Source organism: Lissotriton helveticus, chromosome 5_1, assembly GCF_964261635.1.
Source record: "Lissotriton helveticus chromosome 5_1, aLisHel1.1, whole genome shotgun sequence".
Classification (NCBI taxonomy): Eukaryota; Metazoa; Chordata; class Amphibia; order Caudata; family Salamandridae; genus Lissotriton; species Lissotriton helveticus.
Window position 1 is genome coordinate 725,292,009 of NC_136065.1, and position 25,929 is coordinate 725,317,937.

The 25,929-nt window shown below is 43.4% G+C and overlaps 1 protein-coding gene across 1 annotated transcript in view; it reads left to right on the forward strand.

The window, feature by feature from the left end:
* LOC144754874 (uncharacterized) overlaps positions 1-25,929 on the forward strand; it is a 749,989-nt gene that overhangs the window by 205,726 nt on the left and 518,334 nt on the right. Inside the window, exon 2 of the mRNA XM_078643188.1 lies at positions 18,478-19,256. Coding sequence (XP_078499314.1) covers positions 18,478-19,256 — 779 coding nt within the window. The remainder of the gene's footprint in view (positions 1-18,477; positions 19,257-25,929) is intronic.

Below are 25,929 nucleotides of genomic sequence, written 5' to 3' on the forward strand. Positions count from 1 at the left end.
CATCATGGTCATTGGGGTTTGGCAAGTTGCCTCTACTACTTCTGGTTTCTGTGGTGGAATTAGATTGCCCCTATTTGCCCTAGGCAATATTATACCTTCATGGCTAGTACTAGATTCCACTAGTGTTGTTGGATTATTTGCAACACTTTTAGACTGCCGACCCACTACTGTAAAATATAAACCAGGGCTACTTACACCATTATTATACAGTAAATCTATGCTGAGGGACCCCACCTTCAGCAACCCTTGGCTAGTGAAAGCCCAACGACTAACATGGGGGTGATCACTAGAATCACGCCTTTTTTTTTATAAACGTTGTTGGATAGGGTAGTCTTCGATCCCCTCTCTTGGCTGATTGAATTAACATTCATAGGTCTGACCCCTTAGTACTAGCTGTAGACAATGCCTGCTGATTGCCTTTGATAAGTCAATCTACACCTGCTAGATATTCATATCGATTTGAAGTTGGAATTGTGTAAATATCACAACTGTGAATTTGATTAGTGCTGGCAGAGACTAGCTGGTTAAAAGACCTCAGTGGTTGCCAGTTTGTAGGGGTATGATGATGCACATATATAAAAGTATTCAAGAGGCAGTAGCTCAATGTTACTCCTCACTGTGGGATTGCACAGGTGTCCCAATAGCAAACTCTGTGCCAATGATGAAAATCTAAAGTTAATGATGGCGAAATCTCCACCACAATCCACCCAACCTGTCTCAATCCAGGTAATTCATCTGGTAAATAATATATTATTTGCCGATATAGTGAAAAGTCTATGTGTCATAGGAGCCAGTCCAAGATTTTATTATAAAGCTCTTTATGTGACTCCTTCTGTCCTATGTGCAACTGGGGAGAACTCTAGTTAGGATCACTGCATATGGACAGGTTGCCGGTAGAAGATTCACCACTGTTTGTCTATGGCTTCTCGAGAAACCACTTAATCCAGAATTATCAGTAGGGGGCAATCCAACAGTTTTAATCCCCTCATCATTGAGCAAAAGTTTTTCTAGTTGGATGGGGGTGGTAGTAGCCGGCGATCCATGCAAGGACGCTCTTGTTTCTGGTTAGTGACATCTAGGGTCGATCTAGTCACTGAGGGCATTGTTCGCAACAAGGGCCCTGGTGTGCTTATAGTATGGCATTCCAGGATCATCTCACCCCCATGCGGCCCTAGAATCCAGGGGGTTTGCTATCCCTTATGGAACTTAGGCCTGTTTAATAACACTCAGTTCTTTCTCAATTGCTTCCAGATGGGCACTAAGTGGGGAAAGTTCTTTTAGAAGGAGCTCTCTAACTGTGCTCATACATTCATCCATTATTTGGGCTAACCAGGCAGGTTTAGGCAAGAGACCTCCACCCGTAGTTTCCTTAGAGGTTACAGTGGACTGCTCCCAACAGGGTGACATAGGGCAGGGGTAGGTTTGGCCAGCTGTCTCCTTGTTTTTATTACCTGCTAGCTGTCTAAATCGCTTGGCCCTCACAGAAGGCTTACCAGTTTCAGTGGCATTTTGGCCCAGCCTCAGTCACAGATTCACTGATTACAGCGTGGAGCTAGATAGGTATATGTGGCGACATATGACACTAGATTTGGGACCAAACCTGGGTATGCCCCTGATTGTAGAGAAAATCTCCTTTCTGTGAGTTCTATTTTCATACTAATTATCCCCAAAGCCCTCTGGAGCATGCTGTCGATAGAAGTACTTTTCTCAGGAGGGGTGGAGACAAAGTGGCTTTCTACGGCTTTCCTTTTGACCCTCTTATCAACGTCAAGATGTCACCTAATTATCACGACAGAAACAATAAGAAAATCCAGCATACAGATGAGCAATACAGATGAGCTATAATACTGCACCTCCGTTACGTAATCCTTAGGTCCACCCCAAATGCTGCACTGCACTATAGAAGCACAATAGACATAATATTACTGTAGATGCCAATGAAATTCTAAATCTCTCGTGAGCAAATTATCCTCCTACATGGGAATCCAGCGGTCCTTCCAAGAATGCCCCAGCCACAACCAGCCAACCGCCTCCTGTCAGCGCGAATTGGAAGATAAAGTCCCCTCTACTGGGTAGTTGTCTAATTGCAGCTGATTACTGCCCTCTTGCAGGAACTCTGCTGTTATGTCGTGCCTCCGGAGTGGGGCACAACCAGGGTGAATGTTTTAATACAGCTGTGCAATAATTACACGGAGCCGGTTGTAATGGTGGGAGGGCTACCGCGCACACGCGTCCAGTGACGTTGCGTCCGCGGTAGGCGTCTTTATTATAAACACATCACGTGACCGGGACCATATCATCTGGCCCGGTCACGACAGAGTACTGTCAAAAAACTCCCCCAATGCGGAAATGGTGGTGTGGTATAGTTACGGTCGCTGCGGTTACGTCACTGCCGCGACACAACATCTGCAAAGCCACCCTTATGTCGTTGGGCCCCTCCTTTTATTGCAATAGTCTGTACAATAGTCTGTATCGCTGTCTTATGCATAGCAGTGCCATAATCTAGGTATGGGAGTGGACAACAATGAAGAATGTGCCTGTGCTCTGAACAATCCAGCGATGGACTGCCATAAAACCAAGGGGAGCGGCTTGCCCTACCTCTACCTGGCACTGACAGGCTCAGGACGGGTCTGCCCTTGTCCCTGGCATGGCCCGTGTGCATCCCAGAGAATCAGAATGGATTTATGTGCATCAACAGTGGGAGAAAAAGGCCCCTCCTCTCAGGGCTAGTGCATGGCAGAGTGCTTCCTGGGACAGCGAGTCCCTCCTGGGCTATTCCTCAGCCCATTTGCTCAGTCCGGTGTGCCGCGCCACAGGAGATTCAGAAGCGCTATATGCGGATCAACAGCAGCAGCGGGAGGAAATGGCCCTTCCTCTCAAGGCTAGTGCAAGTCAGACTGTTTCCCTGGACAGCGAGTCCCTCCCGGGCTCTTCCTCAGCTCATGTGCTCAGTTCAGCGTCAAAGTAATCAATACGCTGTGTTACACTCTTGCGCAATTGTTTGATAGGAAACATAACTAGGATTCCAAATGCCACAATGTCAGTTAAGTAAAACAATTGAACAAGATATAGCAATTAAAACTCGAACCATAATGATGGGTTTTGATGAACATATCAGGTGGGTGGTTGCCCACTTTAAGGAATAAAGACACTCATTTTCCAGGATGAAACCCCAAGTTACTGAATTAACCTGTGTCTGGTATCCGTGGCACAGAGCAGACAGGCTTAATTTAGGGCAATGTGTAAAGTATTTCTCAAGCATCAAAACAGTAATAAAATCCTACATGAATTAGAAAACGTAAAGTAAAATTGAATAAAGAAATTCAGACCAACTACAACAAAAATCCATTTGGGGGAACCGGAGATATGAATTTTTGAAATTTTAAGTAAAAATACCACCAAGGAGCACTAAGCGTCAATGATAGTTCATGGACAGGAGTGACCCACAAGACCCTGCAGCACATGGGACCCCGATCTTTCAGGTGACCCCCAATCAGTCAAGATTCATGAAAATTTGGGAGATATGCGAGACTCAGGGCCTCCTCATTACATTTTGCATGGGGGCCCATCATGTTGCATTACGCTACTGTTCATGGAAGCTTTAGACTGGGACTAATGCACAATTTCAGGCTGACTGCGATGGAGCATGGGTTAGATACACTATCTGTGTTTGTCTCTGTAAAAGATTTTAGTTTCAGACTTGAGGCCTGATTTATAGTTTAGTGGATGGGTACTCCTTCACAAATGTGACGGATATACCATCCACCTTATTACAAGTGCCATAGGATATAATGCACTTAAAATTATATGAACAAGATGTCTGTGACCATTGTGATGGAGTAACCAATCCACTAATCTCTAAATCAGGCCCTTTGTTTTTTTGTGGAGCTCAAAATCCTTGAACAGGGCACACCCGAAGCTGTATCCAAGGAACGTGCATCGAAATTCACACATTTGCAGCAAGGTCCCCATGATGGCTCCAGGGGTCTAAGAAGTCCAAAATGTATCTAAGTCCTCACTTATCAGTGTTTTGCTGGAACTGCTCCTCTGGGTCACTTCTAAGGCTCCCAGGACCTCAGATGCATCACTTGGGGGCCATAACTCACCTTAGTAGAAGTAACCTGCAAAGTCCAGTCCAGATCCATTTGATATTGGTCAACTTGTCAGTTCAAATAAAAAGGCATTTTGCTGCTAGTCGAAGTGACACAGGAGGTTAGTCAACTGATCACTGGAGTCTATTCATTAGAGTCCACATCTTTGTCCTTGTTAAAAGCGGGAGTGAGTCCAGTCCTTCAGGGCTCCCCAGGTCAAACATAGAATGTCAAGTCCTCTTCTGATCTTCTGCAGGCCCAGAAACATTCTGAGGAGGGATCCTTGTGTGCCACGTGTATGGTTGGCATTAGCTAGTGAATGGGGGTGACTCTTTGATCCACACTTACCAATAGGGGAAAAGTTCCCAGGGGTAATCCTACCCACATTTTCAGCAATTCCTGTTTTCTGCCCTGCAAACAATTCCACAGTGTCCCTCACTCCTAAATCCCTTGTGCTGAGCTCTTGGGTCCACCCAGAGGTGAGGCCAGGGAAATGAGCAGTGCCCTCCCCTGTGCCCTCCCCGTGTCCACTCCAAACTAGTTGTAGGGGCAGCTTCCCACCCACTCGGTTTGAAGCCATCCTGGCTAGTGCATGTGTGGGGGACAAAGGCTCTCTTCTTCAAGTTTCTCCTTACACTAAACTATGAATGAGCAGGCCTCTCCTCGGTCCCTTTCAAGTTAATTAAGTTTCTGGTTCCACCACAACTGTCCCTCCAGGACTGATAAAGACCAAATGCCCCACACCCAGTCGGTCATGTCACAGGCCTAAGCCATTCTTTTGCCTCCGGGCAGTTTTCACACCTCTCTAAGATCAAGCACTCTCTGGAGAGCTGCAAGTAAGCTAATGCTAATTAGCCTCCATGAGCTTCAAGCAGGTAAAAGGTAATTTTCTAAAAAGTTATTTTGCTAAATACTTTTTAAAAATCCAATTTCCCCTAGGAATTAACCTTTCAATAAGTATGAAAAATGGTCTTTGAATGACTATTTAACCATTACAGACTAAAGTTCATAAATTGTACTCTGACATTTTCTAGGATCTAGCTACATTCGTGCCAGTGAAAACCGCTTTTGTGATCTAGTCAATGGAGGAACATGCCAACTTTTTTCACACATGTACTTTTAAATATCAGGCACTCTACCTTGTAGCTGACAAGTAGGATTTGCAGCATGTCAAAAATGGTTTCCTTGACAGGTTTGACTTCATGGATTTAAGTTACTGCAGTCAGACTACACATGATAGGCTGAAGCCACGTTTTACAGGCCAACCTTGTGGATGGATCGATAGATGGTGCAATCCTCACGTGCCATTTCACATCCAGGACCTGGTTGCATTTTCTACACCATATATTAGGGACGTATAAGCAAATTAAATATGTCAATCAGGATAAGTCCGTTTAACCACATTTTAAATGGGAGCATAAGCACTTTACTCCTGTTTCGCAGGGGTAAACCGCACAACGTTAAAAAACAGCAAAAATAGAGCCCAGAAAAAGGTGAAAAAACTAGGGTGAGCATGCAGATTAACCGGATCTTCTATCCGAAAGTGTAACTCTTTTGAAAATACATGTATATTGAGTTGGTCCAAGGAGAGTCTTTGACTAATACAGTTTAAATCAAGAAAATAATGTTTTCACCCAAAACAGATAGTGTGGACAGTTGTTCATTGATCTCAATTCAGCAGACTGCACTTGTTAAGTTCAGCCAAGATGAAGTTTCTCATCTTACATATAATGGATACATAATTCCTCAGATCCTTTGTTTCCTTCAGCAGAGTCAAGGCACTATATTATTTAAAGAGTAATGAGTACCCGGTATAGAGAGCTGACAAAGCATGAAGGACTAGGACACCTGCAAAGGTGCTTTAAGGGATCGAGTCAGCTTAGACTTAGGCATGTTCCATGTGCATTTTGCAGTGAGAGATGTGCAGAGGCGATTGATGCAAATAAAACCAACGTCACAAACAACTTGCTATGTTGGTATTCCCTGAGACAAAGTTACTATTCATTATTCCTGGCCCAAAGATATTCATTTTAGTGGACCCTGTTGTCTTTCAGGAATTACTTTTTGCAAGGTGTCGGTGCTGTTAAGGGTAGCCGATAAAAACAATATCCCATCAACCTTCTAACTGTGTGGCCTACAAATTGTAACTCAGTAGTGCTTTCTTGTTTCTTTCAATTTACCCACAATTCATATTTCTACGGCAGTTTACATTTAACAACATTTTACAACATTCCTAAAACTGTAATGCTTAATATGAAGTATTAAAGGAAAGAGATAATATTTGAAAGCACGGATAATACAAACGTGATGTATTGAAATGTTAAAACCACTGTAAAATATTCAAGGCAAATCAACTTGACATTCTAGCAGGTCTTTTCAATTCCAGGCATGGACCAACCATATGCAAATAAACCTCGGCCTGACTTCAAGTGGGGGAGTCTACCCACAAGTAGTAAACCACATATTCTTCGAAATATCTCCAGGTATCTCTTGGTCTTGTGATGCCTCATCAGTGGGGTGCAGTTTGAACACAGTGACCTTGGGAGCATGTAGACAATAAAGATGCCACTTTGACAGCACAAACCGATGTATGCTATGCTTACATCAACCTCAACTGTACAATGATGTTTTGGACTAAATATGAATATGTGGTGACAATGTAGGGCATATGGAGACATAGCTTTGGTTATAACCACAAGTCAGTAACTTGTGAGCTGCAGTACCACGACAAAGCCTTGACCAGTTACATTAAGGTACACACCTTTATCACAAATTACCCCTTACAATAACACCAACGGCAACAGCTCATTGATACTAGGAGCTAAATGTATCTATTTATTGATTCCAGTGTTTCTATATTTCCATGGGCCGGTCCTTTGACTACCCGAGAGGCCAGTGGTTATCTAAAATGAAGAACGTTGATTAGTATTTAATATTAAGGTTGCAATTCAATGCCTAACCAAAAAAAATGTATGTGTCCTCGTGTGATGCAATTGGGGCTCTGATTCCCGATTCGGGCCAAGTTTACGCTATATAAAACTCTGTAAAATTAATTGTAGGACAGGTATAGTTCATAAAATTACTGGGCAAACGTAGACACCTACTACACAGTCCGAGGTAGAACGTGACACTGCTTTTAATTGGCGACTGTTAGAGAGGCTATTCATGGTGAAAGCTCTGCAGTGTGTGTGTGTGTACATATTTAATTCTGAAGGCACAACGCAAGAGCAGCCTTCCTATCATCCCTTATCGCTGACGCTGGCAGTGTTTGGATCTCATTTATCTGCTCAAGTGATATATTCTGCCTTCACTACTTTCCAAAAGTGCAGCAGGTTCAGCTGCATTCTTACAGCTAGTTGCTGAGCCTTCCTAAGCTTGGAAACAACTCCTGCGAAGGGAGTTTCGCTTATGTTTCAGCCTTTTGAACATTGTTGGCAGACTGTCAGAGTATCAGGTTAGTGAAGGTTCCTAGCTGACACCCAGAGCAGGTCTCTTGTGGCTGTATTCTGGGCCCTTCCCATTGCATGTTTTGTTCATGATACATAGAAGTTTATTTTGAATCTGGAGTACCTTCAGAGCCAGGGAAGTGCTTTCAGGGGTGTAGCGTAGTCAGTTGGATTTGCGATGCGTGAATCTCACATTTTCCAACTAAGAAAGCAGTGAGGCACATGGAGAATGTTGAGGTCCAACAAGGTTGAGGATGACTGTTCTTAAGAGGAGCATGGTCAGTACTGTTTTGCTTTAGTTGGGTCTTATGGGCTGATTTAGTGTTTAACAGACAGGTACTCTGTTGTAACGGTAACAGAGTACCCTGGCAGCCAAACCCAAGGTTTGCCCACCTAATTTTGAGTGGGGAGGATTGCAAGTGTTACGTCGATGGAATAAAATATATTCTGTCATTGTAAAACTTCCTTTGACAGACCAACAGGGTAGGTGCCATCGAAAGTAAGCCATCCAACCATCCATCCTATTCGGAGTAGATAGTAAGATGGCTTTTTTGAACTGACCATCACTGCCAGGTATATTCTGGCAGTGATTAACTGTAAAACAAGAACAATTACCTCCACACAATGTGAGAATACTGGTGTGGGGGTCATTAGTTTTATTTTTATTTTTCAAAAACAAACTGCTTTGGGAGTTTGTTTTTGAAAAATGAAAAACAGGTGTACCGTGCGTGGTGCATGGGCGTTCCTGTACATCCACTCATGGATTTTGACGCTAACCCATATCTACAATGTGACATGGGCTTGCACCAAAAGGGCAGAAATATCTTTATTTCTCCTTTGTTATGTCCTCTTTGCATATGTGCTACATTCTGCAGCACACAAACAAAGAGGGGGAAAAAGGCTTCAAGCATACTTTTTGTGCAGGAAGGTATTCCTTCTTGCACAAAAACTATCCTGACCATAATGCAGACACCCTTTGCACCATGGCACAATGATGCCCATGTTGGCATGAAACTGCCCTAAGTGTGCCAGCGAATGAAAAGTGCAGAACAGCACAATTTCTTTGAAGAGATAGCGCAGTTCTGCTCTCTTCTGGTGGCGCAATGCAGTGTAGAAACGTTGCTTGCTGCGCTGCTTTGTGCTACTTCTCCGTAAAAATGCCCATAAGTGACTGGTTTACCAAAAAGGTAGCAAATCTGTACCTACAAAAGTACTCCTTGAATGGATGCAAATGTTCTACTTTTTAGAATTTACAAACATTGGCAGTAGCAGGCTTGGATAGCTACACCAGTTGCATGTTTCCAGGCATACTCCTGGCAAACAAGCATGCAAAAGGTGATAGGACAATGGCTTGCAAGTAGTCTTAATCACCGACAATCCCTCTGGGTAATATTCCAAACCATTTTTCCACCCACTGTGCCACTCTGAACAGAGGGCCCGATTTAAGATTTAGCAGACAGAGTAAAGCCAGAGAGGGTGATGGAGGACTTTACTGCCTTTACTCCATCCCCCAAATGTAGAGATGTCCGGCTGCTCGACAGACATCTCTATACATTGTCAGGAACTGCCATCACGGCTGTTTCTGTCAATGTAGGAAATGTTTCATTGATGGCTCTATCAAACATGATGTCTGGCCTTTAAACTATGCAACAGCGGGAATCAATGGGGGATACATATTTTCATAGGTAAATCAAGTACGATGAAAACAACAGATAGTTCCAATATCAAGATTGGATGCAATTATATCATCAGCAAAGACATACAAAATAGGCTTCACAAATTATAATGCGGCATCAACAATACTTTAGAGTTGTGGGCCTAGTGCAGAGTGAACACTTAGTCTTCATGAAGAAATAAATAAACCGCCCAAGTGAAACGTGAAACATGAAGAATACTACGGCGTGATTCAGAAAGAACTTATGCATGAGAAAATTGTAGAATCATTTCATAATTCAAACTCCAAGTTTAGCTGATGCAAGTCAACGGCATTTCGACCTTCATGACTGGAAGTCATCATCAGGACAAAGGTAACACAACGTGGGGTGATTACGGTCTGAAAGGATTCAAAGGTACGTGGGTGGATTCTGCCAATGGATAAGAGAATCCAGGAAGCGAGCCAGCACCCGTGGGCTGGCGTCCACAGCTATACGTCTGTGCCCAATGGGGCAATCTCAAAGAGACTCCAGTCACAAAGTTGGCAAGGAGGTAGACTACCCCCGTGGGGTGGAGGCCAAGGTGAGTAGAGGAATCTCAGTGGTCCTCTGGGAATGTACCCAAGGAGCAAGGAATGAATCCCTGCAGAGAAAAACGTTGTCTACAGGTCACGGAAGTGTTGTCTTAAATAGGGCTGTAAATCAATTGCACATGGCAAGCCACAGGGAGTGGTGGGGTTAAAGAATTCTAGCCCAGTACATGACTGAAGCAGTTTGTTGTGGCATACTAAGTAGGACGGTTTCTCCTGACTGCATTGTTATCTTGCAAAGCCACATAAATTGACAGTTGTATGGCTTTGCAAATACCAGAAGGATTTGCATAGTGGCTCAAACTAAAAAGTGACGCAACCCAGGCACAAAATCTTTCGAAATCTGGGCCTATGTGGGCTTGCATCAAATGGGCTTGCATCAAATGTGGGCTTGCATCAAAACCCATGGGTGGATACCTGGGAACGCACATGCACCATCCATGGAGTGGAGGAGTGTGGCTCAATGGTTAGAGCGGCAGACCCTGATGCAGAGTTCTAGCCAGGGGACCAGGGTTCGATTCCTGCCTCAGCGGGATCTCAGGCTCAATTTCCTCGGACCTGTTAATTCTCACCTCGGTGCCTATTCTAATCACGGGCCCCCTGCTGCAACTCTGGGCAATAGCTTGCTTAGCCTCCACACCTGCCCCAACAGCGCTAAGGATGCCTGGCTTCACCCTGGGGGTGCCCAGGAGTGGACACTTCACAGGAAAAGCCAGGAGGGGTTCCACAGCGGTATGAGTATCAGCACCAGGAAGCTGAATGGGCAACACTGCAAGGTGACCGTCTGGTGACAGTGCGCTCTATAAATACCATGACATTTACATTTACATGGAATGTCTACCTGACACAAATTAACACAAGGCAAAGCAATGTGCGACATTGCTTTACTTTTTCTTACAAAGACACGCAATTTAATATTTGCATGCTTTGTAAATGACAAAAAGGTTTTTGTGTGGGGGCTGCATAAAAAAAATCCAACTCCGATGCAAAATCTTTGTAAATCTGGAACTAAATATATTTAAGTTCTTGACCTACAAAATAATCAAGTTAAAAACCTATTAGTAAAATCAGGATGATAACTAACACCAACACAGACAGTACAGACCCGATTCACGGCCCCCAGAACCAACTACCATGTCAAAATGCATTTATTTGGAGGGTGCCACATCCTAGCTGTGTCTCAGAATACTTTAAGAAGAAGTTTGGTGTGGTCCCATTTCTTCCATTTGAGGCCATCCTAATGCCAGCTTTGTATCCATATTAGCATCTCAAAGAGTTTATTAGATAGGTCTATTTAAGCTCTGTTTCAATAGCCTAGCCTCAAGATCTTTTGAGCTTCATTCTGTGAAATGTCTGAATAGTTGATAAAAATTTTGAGCAGTGCCTGCTGCAAGATTCTTCTCTTTTTTTGAGGAATTGATGAATGATCAGCTTTGAAAATTACTCCTAATTTCTTTACTTTTTGAATGCTGTTAGGGCTATCATTGTAATGGAAGCCTTTTGAAAGGGTTACGTTTGTCATTAGTTCTATCCAATGGTAGATTCCTGTTGTGCAACGTTCTGTGATATTCAATTGGCTTCTGGGTTTGTTTTCCAAATGGACGTGGATTTCAGTACTATATGTGTACATGGGAAATCATAGGTATAATGGATAAGATATAGACATGCTTTTGTTCACTGGTAATGATGATAAGGATAAGAAAGCCCCAATAAGACTTGTCTATTGGTGAACTCACTGAACCCCATTTAAATTACTTAAGTCCCATTGATCAAGTACAGCTTGATTCAGATCAAAGATGTTCCTGTGATTCCAGTACATTCTTATAGTTTTTTTAGTAGAATGCCAGGGTTACTGGGTCAGTGGCTGCATATAAGTGTAGGAAATGTAAAGCGGCTTAATATAATGATGATGGTAGTGACACGATAATCTATTATATTTCGGATGCTTTAAACACATGCAGACTTCTTGACATGAAAAATTCTGCAGCTAGGAAGCAAGCAAATAAGGTTTTGTTTTTTGGGAACAGGGTTAGGAGGCTTTCCTGTGAAGACAGACAGAGGGAGAGACAGACAAATCAGAGAGTTGGCTCAGACCCTACCATCAATGCTTAATTGTTCAGCTTTGAACTTCAGAAAAGTTTTAGCCATCCAGAGCTAAACAGCTTGTAGACACTCCTTTAGGCTATTCATAATGTTGGCATGATGTTGATCAAATACTATAATTAGTTGAATCTTGCCAGCATAAGAGAGTGAGTGGAAACCAAAGGATCTAGTCAAAAATCACAAAGGTTCGACTCTATTAAATTTAAAAGAGAAGGGAACAGTGATAAACTAAGAGGAGCTCCATGTGCAATCTGCAGGAGGAGAGAGGGAAAAGAGAGGGAAAAAGACCACCTCAACACTCTCATTTAGGAAGGACCTAGACCAATCTAGGGCAGTTACTACAATGCAAGCCATCGAGACATGGTCGTCCAAAAACTTCTGGTTAAACGTGTTGAATGCAAATGATAAATCATTTTTCCTTGAGAATGGCTGTCATGACCAGGCCTGAAGCCCAACCGAATCCAGTCCAAAAACACCTTTCTTTTCAAATAGTTTGGCAGCAGCCAAGTCACTGATTTTTAAAATATCTTGGCTAAGCTTGGAAGCAATGTGATGGGTCAGTAGGTGGTGAGTTTGAATGGATGTGCACTGGGTTTTTTCAACAATGGTTTGACACTCCCTCTTTGCAAAGCACCAGAAACCTTCCTTACTCAAAGCAGCATTATTTAAGGTGGGGGCTAAAGGTGTGGCAATGAATTTAAAAACAGATACTGCCAGCTATTTACAGAGAGTCAGAGGTAAGGTTTGAAAAACTGTGACAACCCCAGTTTCCTTAATCGAAGGAAGCACTAAAAGTAAAAGTGAAGGATTGTCCTTGTCAGACGTTAATTGAGATTTTAATTCCAATGTACGAATTGGCACTGTCTATAGATGGCACTTTGCCATTGAAACACTCAGTTAATTCTTCACAGAGGTCTTGTGAAGGGTGAGGGTTGGCAACAGTGCCTGTGGGAATCATGAGTTTCATATCGCCCAAAAATAGTTGCCTGTAGGAGTTAGTGTCTGAAGAGCCTTTGGCCTTTAAAAAGTGTGTTTTTAACCCAAAATGCCAACTATAGACAGTATGATTACTAGAGAAATAGATGTCAGGGGGGCAGGTGTTAGTCAACTTTCTTTCTACCTTTCAAGCATGGTGTTTAATAATTCTCAGTTTTTCATGAATGGAAGTGACGTTTGTTGGAGGTGTCCTGTTAAATGATTTACTGATAGAAGAGTATTTTTTTAGCCCAGTGGCAAGGGTAGGAGAAAAGGTATTTAAGGGCTTCTTGGGGCCGTTGAATGTGTCTGAAACTTTAGAACACTCCATTAGGTTAAAATGCTAAGTTTTCAAATCCTGCGATAACGACATCATCATGTTTGTTAAAAAATCATTATATATGAAATTATTTTTCAGTATCATAACGATCAAGAACCTGAGAATTAGTGAAAACACTTTAATGAGGTCGAAACACATCACATCGTTTTTCGAATAAATAAAATAAGGGGCAATATGATAATTACCCTAAAGGAATGTTGCATTAATTTAAATGCCCTGCCCCTACCCTCAGTGGGACTGTGTAAACCCCACGCCTAATCGCTGAGTCACGTCAAGAAAAATAAGCCCCAGCAGGTGCTCCATAAAGTGTGTTCCCTTTTGTGCATCATTTAATTTAAAACTGCGAACATTTTCAATTGTGTGTTATTTAATTGTACATAAATCAGAGAGGTGTGGTTTGAAAAGCACTGTTTGTTAGCATAAGGTAAAAATATGTTTTATTAATGTTACCCCTATAATTTATTTAATTTGAAATGCATGGAAACCAGACTAATTAACCTGCATTGTCAATGATTAGAAAATTGATGGAGAATAAGCAAAGAATGTTTGTCCAAGAACCACATAGAATAAATACATGTAAGGATAAAAGTGCTCGTATTTAGTATGCTGGAATATTTAATGGCTGCTAGGTGTGCTTACTTTTGTCTATAGTTTTCTTTTTTTAAACATACTTTATTGATTTTCATGCTTAACTATCCGGCGTGGCAGCAAATCATGCATTACAGGGTTCATATAGGTGTACCATACTGTAATTACAGGTCAATCATTACAACTTATTCAGTCTACAGAAGGTGTAGTCACATAAGGAGGTGTAGTAGCAGGATTTTAAATCGCAGTAACTGTATTTGTATCGAAGGTGTATGTATAAACTGTACGCCAGAATAACATCCCCCCCACCTTCCTGGCACTATCATTCTAAACATTCCCATCTCCTCCTCTTCCCTGGCTCACCCCTCTCATCTCATAGGCCAATAAATCGTTTGGTTTTATTTCTCTTCGCCGATATATTCCCAAATGCATGGCTTGCAGATGTGCGTGTTTCTGATTTGTTAGAGTACCTGGGAGGGTCTGTTTTGATTGCTACGTTTTGGATTGATAGGTGAGTACCTATACTACAGCGTCTCAATGTGATGAAGGTTCAGAGGATGAAAAAGGTTCTAGCATTGCATCCCACATCAATGAAATTGGGGTCTTCCATAAGCCTCTAGTTTCTTCCCTCCTTATTACCATCATTTCAGCCCTTCCCCATCTGACCACTTCTCCTTGCCAGGTGAGCATTGCAGGGGGCAGCGTGGATTTCCACTGCATCGTGATTGAACATTTTGCCAGTATCAGAGCTAAATTAGCACATAGGGATTGTACTATTTGCTTCTTGTGCTTAGAGCGCAGCCATAGAATGTAGTATCCTGCCCTGTCTCCCCCTACTATATTTGTAACTGTCACTAGGATCTTTGTCATATTTTCCCAGAAGGAGACCAATCGTGGACAGGCCCATAACATGTGTAGCAGATCGCAGCCTGAAAACATCGGGTGCATTGGTATTCCACCTCTGGGTACATCTTATTTGAATGGTGCTGTGTAAGATAGGCCCTGTGTAATACCAAGTATTGAATACGTTTAAATTTGATGTTACGGGATGTCTTTTTGGGGTGTTCCAATATGGAGTCCCATTCCTTGTCTGTTATTTCTCTTCCTATATCAGTTTTCCACTTTTCTCTAAGCGCCTCCAGTGAAATTGCCACGTGGGAATGAATACCCCTGTACAGCCATCGGGTTAGATGTCTTCCATTGCCCATGAGGTATAGTGTATGTACTAAGTCGTGCGTGGGGGTTTCTCTACTATCTGGTGCCCAATTCCACTTGCTATACCTACTGATGCCGGCATTTAGAATATAAAGGGAACGCAGGGCCCCTTGTTCTCTGGCAAAGTTCTCGTGACCTCGTAGCACACTGTCAGCAAATAGCATCCCAACAGTATTCACTCCCTCTTGTAACCATCTGGAAATGCTTCTAGCGTGGTCACTCCTGTTGGTGTGGGGATCCCGATCAATGGAACATTAGGGGCATAGGGGAGTAACCTATTGGTGTACTGTAGTGCTTTTTACAGTACATAAGGGCTGTTTTCAGCAAAGTGGGAGCCGCTATTGGGATCTTCCCTCTAGGCAGTAACAGTGAGGTATCGGGTTCTGTCAGGCCTACATACTCTGCAAAATCACTCAAACACCATAGACGGAAATTAGCACGGAAACTGAAAATGCAAAGAGACAAGTTTATTAGGACCCCATGGGGTGGTGGTACACTCCTACAGCACCCTTCGGTAATGCAAGAAGTATCACCCCGAACATCGGTGCGCGACCTCTTTTATACAGTTTAAAGGTAATAAAAAGATAGGCGGTACACATCTGAACAGTTTTAGGTACATATAAGGACATTTTTGGCGCACAGCCAGCATGTGGGAGGAGCTTAATATCACTGGTCAGTTAGAGGAACATTCCTAAAGAATGACCACTCTCTTAGTCCGGAAATCGTGTGTGCGCATGCGTGAAACTGACCATCGCTAAAAATAGCCTGTTGCTGGGCAAAGGGAAGGTTCATTGGCATGAAGGAAGGACAAAAGGACACTCTACCACGAGGCCGCATGTTCGTACGAAATGGAAGCCACAAAACACAAAATGGCCCCCGTACTTAAGTCAAGTTAAATGCAAAAGGTCGTGTAGCTGAGCTAAACGCTAACTCAGGTGCTGCCAAATTACGACAACAGGGTATGGATGATCCCCCGATCCAATGTTTGCTGCATCATCCCTATCTCATGGAGGTTATGACCTGCAGTCCAGTATGATAGCCACTGTAGGTGACTCACATAAAAGTATGCAGTGAAGCCAGGGATGCCCAACCCCCCCCCCCCAGTCAGTGCCCAGCTAGAGTTTAAAGAGCCCCACTCTCCTGCGGCCCTTACCCCATTTTAATTCTATTAGGAATGCGTTCAAAGTCTTGAAGATGTTTATCGGGACCACTATGTGCAGATTTGTGAAGTAATATAGCACTCTTGGGAGCTTAACCATATTTGAAATGGCTTTCTTTCCCGTCACAGAGAGTGGTAGTGAGGTCCAGAATGTGATTTGTTTTTTAAGTGCCTTGACTGCACGTAAAAGATTACCATCCAGAAGTTCCTGTGCTCCCCCATATATTTGTATACCAAGGTATTTGAAAGTAGTGGGCGCAATTGGGAATACCCAGGGACCAATGTGGACCAGTTTTACCGGTGCCGTGTCATTGAAATAGAAGGCATATGATTTGGGCTTGTTAATGGAGCGGCCTGAGAGACTTTGGAATTGAGTCAATATACTTGGGATGGGTTCAAGATGACCCAGGAGGTTCTTTAAATAAAGAATGATATTATCTGCATATGATGAGAGGATGTGAGTGGCATTTCCGATCTTAATACCATTTCCTACTGCAGCGGTATGGTGTTTAATGGCTAATGGTACGAGTGCTAATACAAACAAAAGTGGAGAAAGTGGGCAGCCCTGGTACGTACCACAGGCTACCGGGTAGGAGTGCGAAATGTGGGCTACTGTGTGGGCCCTTGCAGTAGGTGCCGTGTATAGTAAGTTAACTCATTATACAAACTCCAGCAGGATACAAAACTTCAAAAGGATAGTTAGCATGTATTTCCAGCTTAGTGTGTCAAAAGATTGCTTCAGCTCCAGGGTGATCTGAAGGTGTGGAAGTTAATACATGGTCAAATTGCCGAATATTGAGGAAGGTGCTAAGGCCAGGCACAACACATTGGTCTATATGTATCAGTTTGGCAAATGTTGTAGTAGTCTACAGGTAAATATTTTGCTTAATATTTTATATTCGGTGTTTAGTAAAGAGAGAGGCCAGTATTTGGACATATCCGTAAGGTTCCTGCCTGGTTTTGGGAGGGATGTGACCAGTACCTGCTGCGTAGTGGGAGGGAGGGATCCTTTGTCCAATGCTGCCCAGTATAGGTGCTCTAATTGGGGGATCACTGCTTATGAGAATGTCTCATAAAACTCCACCAGGACGCCATCCAGCCCCTGGGTTTTGCTTCTTGGGAGCTCTTTGATCGCTTCTTTAACCCGTTAAGTGCTGCCGTCGGCCGTTGAACGTTCGGAGCACTACCTGGCTGGTGCTGCGCACGTTCAACGGCCGACACAGCCCCACCTGTTCTTTAAAACGGCCACACTGCCGCGAAAAAAACGGGCGCGGTTAACGGGTTAATTTCAGTTTTTTAAATTGGTTCTGCTAACTCCTTTTGGTGTGCTTATAATAATTGGGGGAATTCGAGATCACTCAGGAATTCCTCTAATGTATCCTCCTCTACATCCCTAGATAATGCGTATGTTTCATAGTACTTCATAAATGCTGTGTTTATGTCCAATTGCGTATTTGCTGTGGTTCCCCCAATCATAGTAATCTCCTGAATAGGGGTGGAGGAGAGAGCATCCTTCAAAATCCTGGCCAGGAGGGGGCCAGACTTATCGGCCTTAGCATGTTGTTTTTGTGTGTATGTACGATAATCGATGACCCGTAACCATTCTAGGCGCTCGGCATGCGTGATACAAGCCTCTTGTAGGGACGCCTCCTTTGAGGTGTCGGAAATTGCTGCCTGCTCTAGTCTGCCCAGTTTGTCTTTTATTTCTTGTAATTCTTTATTAATCATTTATTGGGCACCCACTATTGTGCTGATAGATACCCCTCCAATGACTGTCTTTAATGCCTCCCATTCTGTTTGGCGTGAGGCTGCGGCATCTGCATTTTCAGAGAAATAATTAGAGATAGCTGTGACTAGGGTGCTGCGAAACACAGTCTTCTTGTGCTTGAGGCTGCAGTCTCCATGTTGCAATTGCAGTAGGAATTTTCCCCCAGGAGAAAATTACCTCAAGGGAGTTGTGGTCTGATAGTATTTTTCTGAAATATGTGGTATGGACAATATGTGCAACCGGAGGTAAGGAGCAAAATAGCCTAGCTATTCGTGTATGTAGGGTATGTGGGGAAGAAAAAAACGAGTATTCATGGCAGTTCGGTTGCATATAGTCTTATAGGAAGCCAGATGGAGCTTTGGCAAAATAAAATTGTACGGCTATATTTTTTCTGGTACTTGAATGGCAAGTATGGAAAATGTGTGGTATTTTTCTCAACCTTCAGAAAATGTGTTTTGGAGCACCTTTGAAAGTGTGGATGTTCGTCCTAAATAGTCAATTAATTAGTGGAATGATATATTTCCTAATGTATGACTTTTTACTCTTGCAGGGAAGAAAAAGCCGCCGTCTGAGAGTGAGGTGGTGCTGACAAACGTGAAGATACTAACTAATGAATACCCTGTTGAGATCGGTGTGCCCGAAAAGGCCGCCGCGCCGCCAAGTTATTTTCACACCAACACCGCCTTGATAACTTGCCCGGACAATGGTTTGAACACAAATGCAGGCACATCTAATCCAGATTACGTGCACACATTGTCTGACCTTGCCCATGTGCAGCCCAGCTGCAAACTTCCAGGATTCTACAAATTCGAAGCGGAAGATTCGGGGGTTGAGTTGCCCAGTGGTGCCAACTCTCCATCGACACCAACGGGATCCGAGCAAAGCTTTGTGGTCCACAGCAGAGACTCCTCTTGTGACTCAGGAGTTCTCAGCGCATCCTCCTCCCCCGCAGCAGATCACGCTGCCATGAGAGCACGCAAGGACACAAAGGACCCCCAGGACCGGGAGCCAGACACACAGAAACATGATGGCGAGTGCCACAGCCACATGACAGAGTCATTGCACCGCGCTGCGGCCCTCTTAGATGACAACGGCGCGTCCTCTGGAAAAGAAGCCCAAAGCCTCAATATCGAGGAAAGAAAAGAGATGGACTTCCTCCAGACTAGAAGTGCCACCACCTCTCCTGCTGCTGACCCCGGGCCAATCGCTAATGCCTACTCTGACACTTTTGATGGACTGCAAGGATTGAATTCGCATGAACAGCTGAAGCGGTACCCAACAAGTGACAGTTTGGATGAGTATATGGATGAGTGTTGCAGGTTAAGTGAGGTAAGACAACACATTATAATTTTGATTTCACTATATAAATCTGTTATTTTTTTCAATATGAAGTTTACCATAAATATCTCCTCTAGTTAGTTGATATGTTGTAAAGAATGAAGTCGCTAAAATGAATGCGCCCATACACGTATGGCCGCGCCTGCCTGATATGCCCTATCATCGGGTTATAATCTTGCAAGGGTATGGTAAATGCAGAGAGATAACTCGTGTTACCTTTAATTCCGGTTCAGCGTTCTCCGTGCCACTCATGATGGCCTTCAGCAGTGCATTCCAGGGCCACGAGCTATGGTTAGTTTACTTAACCATAATTGGTGTATAACAGTTTTTTTGGTTTGTAAACATAACCACACTTTAATTGTGTTTTTTTCGGTGAATTTCTGAGGTTTTCATGCATATTTTAAGCTCTCATGACCAAAGGTCAGGCCCTACTCACAAACCTCTGTGGCAGCTGCCACTGCCGAAGGAAAAAGGAAGACAGACTCTGCTTGATCGCCCATCTTTGGCTGTATGCAGCAGAGTATTCAGCTAGGACCGGCGTCAAGCCCGCAACTGGTGGCCTATCCCCACTGTGCCCGCCTTATGGGCGGTTGAGGAAAGGTTGTCAATTTTTTTCATTTTTCTTCTATTGTATTTTGGGTGTTGACCGCACTTTCGTTTGTATAGCCTGTGCAGACTCGTGATCCCTTGCTGTATTTTTTAAAAATCAGCAGACCCGATACAGGGTCTGAAACCCTTTATTGGAATGCATAAACCCACAACAAAATATGCTTTTAAAAATGCTTCATCTAAGGTAGATGGGCCCTGTGGGTCTCCTACAAGAGCCAGAGGGTCAGAAATGCTCCTTCCCTGCCGTTTTACAGCTCCCTCAGTTTTATTTTTCAGGACTCAGGGTCCTTTATGGCATCTCTTACAGATATTTCCCATATTATTTTTCCGACATCAAAAATAATAAGATCTCAAATGAAAACTAAAATTGGAGTAGACACTTACTTGACACAGCCATTTTTCTCCTTCTGCACCCCAACAGATGTGCACAAAACTTGCCATGCTGAATCCAAATCAGAACACACTTTTTGTTTTTGGGAAAATTTCATGCAGATTCGTCGAATGGTACCAAATTTAACAAGAAAACAAAAACGCCTTTCCAAAGAAATCTCTGATCTAATCATACCGTCAGAGGTGCTATTTTAACACACACACACACACGCTCTCATATATAAATAGGTAGATAGATATAAATATATGTATAGTAAAACGGGGTAAAGGTTGAATCCACCCTTCAAAAAAATAAATATATATATATATATCCATTCGAAATACCGTCAGCATCAAGTAGCAGTAATTACACGAACTCGAAGCTTTGCAGAAGGTAGTCTTTTAATTTTCAGCAACAATTACGGCAAACAATCCACTCTACGCGTTTCGGGACACTTCCTGAAACACGTAGAGTGGATTGTTTGCCGTAATTTTTGCTGAAAATTAAAAGACTACCTTCTGCAAAGCTTCGAGTTCGTGTAATTACTGCTACTGATTTCTGACGGTATTTCGAATGGATGTTTAGATTCGCCACCTATACACGAACCACCGTCTGAAAGCGGCTGTGGCATGGCGCTGCTCGGTGGACGCTGAGCACAAGGATTTTTCATATATATATATATATCGTGAGCAAGGGTTACAGACCCGAAATGCGTAGAGTGATGATTGCCTTTGATCTGTTCCATTAAAAAGGCTATTTGGAGATTTCAGTTTTCCTGTGTTTTCTTCTGTGGAAATACGAAGAATCCTTGACTTTAATATAATATATATATATATATATATATATATATATATATATATATATATATATATATATATATATATATATATATATATATATATATATATATATATATATATATATATATATATATCTCTCTCTCTCTCTCTCTCTGAAGGAACAAGACTAAAGTGACGTTATAGTTTTGGGATGTTAATGATGAAATCGCTAATGACATAATTCAAGTTACTGCTATTCACATTACTCCATAAATACGAAGATAATTTTAGAAAACAAAGTTGGTAGTAAAGGGCCAAAATCTAATACAGCGCAGAATTACAATGTACACAGAGGAAATCAGAGAAAATTTGGATAAGGGGTAGATGACAGCCCTGATCCTGCTGGACCTCTCCGCGGCATTCGATTCGGTGAACCATAATGTTCTGGTTGCCCGTATGCAGAACCTAGGGATCTGGGATACTGCCCTAGATCCAACAAAAGGTGGTGATGAGCAACATCTCATCAAGGCCTTTCTCCGTGCCATGCAGAGTCCTTCAAGGCCCGGCCTTGGGCCCTCCGCTCTTCAATCTGTATGTGACACCGCTATTGTGATGTCATTAACAAAACCAGAAACAGGCTTCAGTTCAGCATTTAAGACCTGCATGAGTATAGTTAGCAACTGGATGGACAATAATTGTCTGAAACTGAACGCCACAAATACTGAGGTCGTCATTTTTGGCAACAACCCTTCTTTCTGGACACCGGCCTGGAGGCTGCCTGAGTTGGGCCCACTCCGGAACCCACAAACAAAGTAAAAAATCTCAGCTTCGTGCTAGATAACAAACTGAAGCTTAAAGATAAGGTGAACAGAATTGCAGCCGCCTCTTTTGGCTCTCTGAGGCTGGTAAAAAAGATCGAAAAATCTTTACCCCTAGAACTCTTAAAAACTGTGATCATTGCCCTGATACTTTCAAGGATTGATTATTGTAATAGTCTTTACCTTAACCTTGCAATAGGTCCCCTGAAAAGGCTCCAGACTCTGCAAAATGCAGCCGCACGGTTCCTCTTTAAAATTCCAAAATATGAATCTGCTAGAGGAGCCATTAGGAAAATCCACTGGCTACCCGTCAGACAATGCTGCAGGTTCAAAGCCTTATGCTTGGCATATAAAGCACTGCATGGCCAGGGACCTCTACGCTTCAAGGAGAAGCTTAGTTGGTATACCCCAGGAAGGACTCTTCACTCTGGCTCTGCCATGAACCTGACGGTCCCCTCATTTAAGTGGACCACTTGGGGTGGCAAGAGCTTTTTCAGGAAGACTGCAGCGCTCCAGAACAGCCTACAATTGACATTAAAAGCTGCTCCTTCCTTACTCGTCTTTAGAAAAGGCTTTAAAGACATGGATTTTCTCGCAATATTAGCAGACACCAAGGCCCAGCAAATAGCCCCTTGTAAGGCATGTACAGCCAGGCTCTATGCACAGTCCACTGTAGTTTGTAAAAATAAACTAAACACATTCCTGAAATGAGCAGAATAGAGAAAAACCCTAGAACCATGCTGACAACTATACTGCAAGTTAAACTGTCTTTAAGTAGGTCACCCATATGATATACATTTTTCAACAATGTATAATGTCTCAAAACATTTAGGGAAATCAGGTGCCTCAACAGCCCACTCATGCCCATGGAATAGTTGCCAGCTTTACCCCTAGGAACAGCTAGTTGGCCAAAGTGCACAGAACACACTCACCACTTATCTTTTTTTTCTTTGATGCAAGTTTGAAAACAGCCACACCACAGATCAGTTTTCAGGATTCTGTAGTTCTTCTGCAGATGTTGATGCAACAGCAATAACTGTGTTGTCTTGTGATGCTGTTCCAATGCTACGCCCAGTGGGCAAAGGTTTGGGTGTCTGTCTTCTGGTGTTCTGTTTTCTCAGAGGCCATGTAGTTGTCTTGCTGCAGATGTTGATGCAACGGCAATAACTTCATCATCTTGTGATGCTAATTTTGTGCTATGCCCAGTGGATGGAGTCTTTGATGATTCTTAGTGTTCTGGTTCTCTGAGGAAATTGATTTGATGCTTTTTCTGAAGGCTATTGGCTTCTTTGTTTTAGTCGTTTTCAATGAGTGGCAAATCAGATGGCTGCTTTCATTGACATTTTTTTAGAGTAATCTTAGTCCCAAGGCACTCCTATGGTGCCTATAAAGCCAATGATAGACTGCCACATCACTCTTACGAGTACCTCAAGACCCGGACATTCTAAAAAATATTGTGGTTTCTATGAGGGATGCATTTTTTTCAAGTTTGAAAGTAGAGGTTTCCTTTAGTTTTTTATTAAAATATCTGCATTTTTAGGTGTTGTGGTACTGCGGTACCTGAAAATGGTACCACAGTACCTCTGACTCAAACTGAAATGACATCTCATTTGTTGATGTGATTGTACTACTCTATTTTGAAGTCGTTCCCACCTTATTATTGTCATTAGGTGGTTGCACTTGAGTGTATGCAGATCCTCTGCACTCTCTTATATGTTTTCCCTATGGTTTTTCCGTTTTTGGGGAATTGCCCTGAAACAAACACTCAAGCTGGCTTCTGGAGCATGCCAGAGAAGATCTGAAGAGTCATAGAAGGACCAGCTAGAGCCAGAACCTAACCACAGTCCATTGTTTGGGATTATTTTCCTTCACTCTAGGCGAAAAGAAGACGTCTGCAAAGGTGGCTCGAAGAATTTTCATGGAGTACTGGAAAAAATGTTTGTTTGGAACATTTGGAATCATCTTATGTGTGGCACTCCACCTAATTTAATATGGCTTAGAGAAGAATTGAGGAAGATGAGGAAGCGCTCCAGTCCAAATTCTCTAACCTGGTATTTCACTGGTGCCTGGGAGGCCCTTCAACAACCTCATATGCCTCACTACTTGTGCTGAGGGTGCTTACTGGGACGCTGCACATCCTGCTGTTTTAATGGACTCCCTGGCTCTCTTATTGTCATTGTTGTCCGTGCTAGCCCCCATCAAACTTGAGTGGGGTGTATGCCACTTATAACCAGCTCATCTCATCCTGGACTAGCACCGCAGAAGCCCTGTGAGCCTTCTCTTCTGGATGCTTTGTTGCCCTGCACACCTCCCTGGAGTTCTTCTAGTTGTACCACATCATTTTTTTTTTTTTAAAACCTTTATTGTTCCATAATGCAGTTACAGGCTATGGCCTACATACCATCACGGTCGGCCAGCAGAGTAGTGGCGGGCAATCAAGTCAAAAATCAAGTCAATGAAGCCCAAAAAAGACGTAAACCCGCCTCCCCCAAGATATCCCACAACACAAGGATGCCGTTGGTACATAAGAATCACAGGATTAGAGAAGGTTTCTTTTGATAATAAAAATAAGCAGGATCCGACGCCGCACAATTATGCCCACACAAAACAGGAGATAAGCATATTACCAGACATACACAGGCAGGACTATGGTAAAGCAGAAGGTAACATGAGAACCGCCGATCAGGATAAAAATAAACAACACAGCCCGCCCGCCAGAATAGTAGATGCCCACTGCACCCAGAAACACCAGAAAAAAACAGCAACCCCCGGTATCCAAAGGAGCAGAACAAAACGAGAAGACAGCAAGTCGGACCCCAGAAAAGAGAGAGAAAGAAAAGAGACAGAAAAACCAAAAACAACAGAAACAAAAAGGCCATAGGAACAAAAAGGAGAAAGATACAAACAATAACAATACTCCCCCCACCCTGCACCTCTGCTGATGGCTACGGCCCACCCCCCTAGCAGCGTGCCTGTCGCCCCATGTCAAAAAACCCGAAATATAGAAGAAAAAAGATGAAAGGAAAGACAATAATCCACATAGATACAAAAGAAAAGGTGGAAAGAAGAAAAAACATTGGAGGGTCCCCAGAACGGACTCCCGGCCCCCCTCCCCCCCCACCGCCGCGCAACAACTCAATACGCCAAAAACATTGCAAAGTCTCAGGATGTCCACAAAAACAGGATAAAATCACTGCTCGGCCGCTTAACAGATAGAAACATAACGAAAATCCCCCTGTGTAACACCCAGAAAGAACAGATCATCATCATGCATGACACCCATACAGCCCGAGCCAGCAGCCCATCCCAGTTCATGCGGTGTAGGGCCCCGCCATCAAAGCACCGGAGGAAACCAACACGGCAAGTCAAAGGCAGCTGAAAATCTCACAGGACACCAGTGTACGGTACACTCGAAGATCATCCATGCCACTCCATCAATCACAGTGGAAGAGCAAAGGTAAGTTCAAACAGAATAGTCAAGGCCCAGTTCAAGGTCTCAAGTTGACGCCAGCCATCTGAAGAGGGCTGGAAAGGAAAAACGAGGAACATATGTCCAATGGCATCACCAAAGAAACAAAGCATCCACGGGAGTAGGCAGCGCAGCGTCGCACCACTTCGAAGTAACTGGGAATCCTCCGGGCAACAGTCCAGCTCATCCACCGCCGAGAAAGCCGTTCTCGTACCACACAACAAAGGCAACTCGGGAAGTTGTAGAAGGGCCCATACACACAAAGTAGCACCAGGATAATATCAGCATCGGGCATTCGGGTGCAATCCACAGCAACCGGGGAGTTCCGGGTCGGTCCAGATCAAATGTCGTCCATCGAATACACAGGGGGCAGACCGTCGTAACCCCTCGAGCAACGATAAAGTCTGCCACCGCCATTGTCAGGCGTGTCCCATCGACCGCCGTCCGAATCAACACCAGTACCGCCAGTCCATGACTCAGTGAGGTGCATAAGAACAGCGCGCCCCCCGCTTCGTACAAAGTATGGCCGCCACGTCCACTTCCCCGCAGACGGCCACAGTTGAACTCCTCCCCAACATCAGAAAATACCACAGCTGCTTTGCGAGTCAAGCGGCCACGA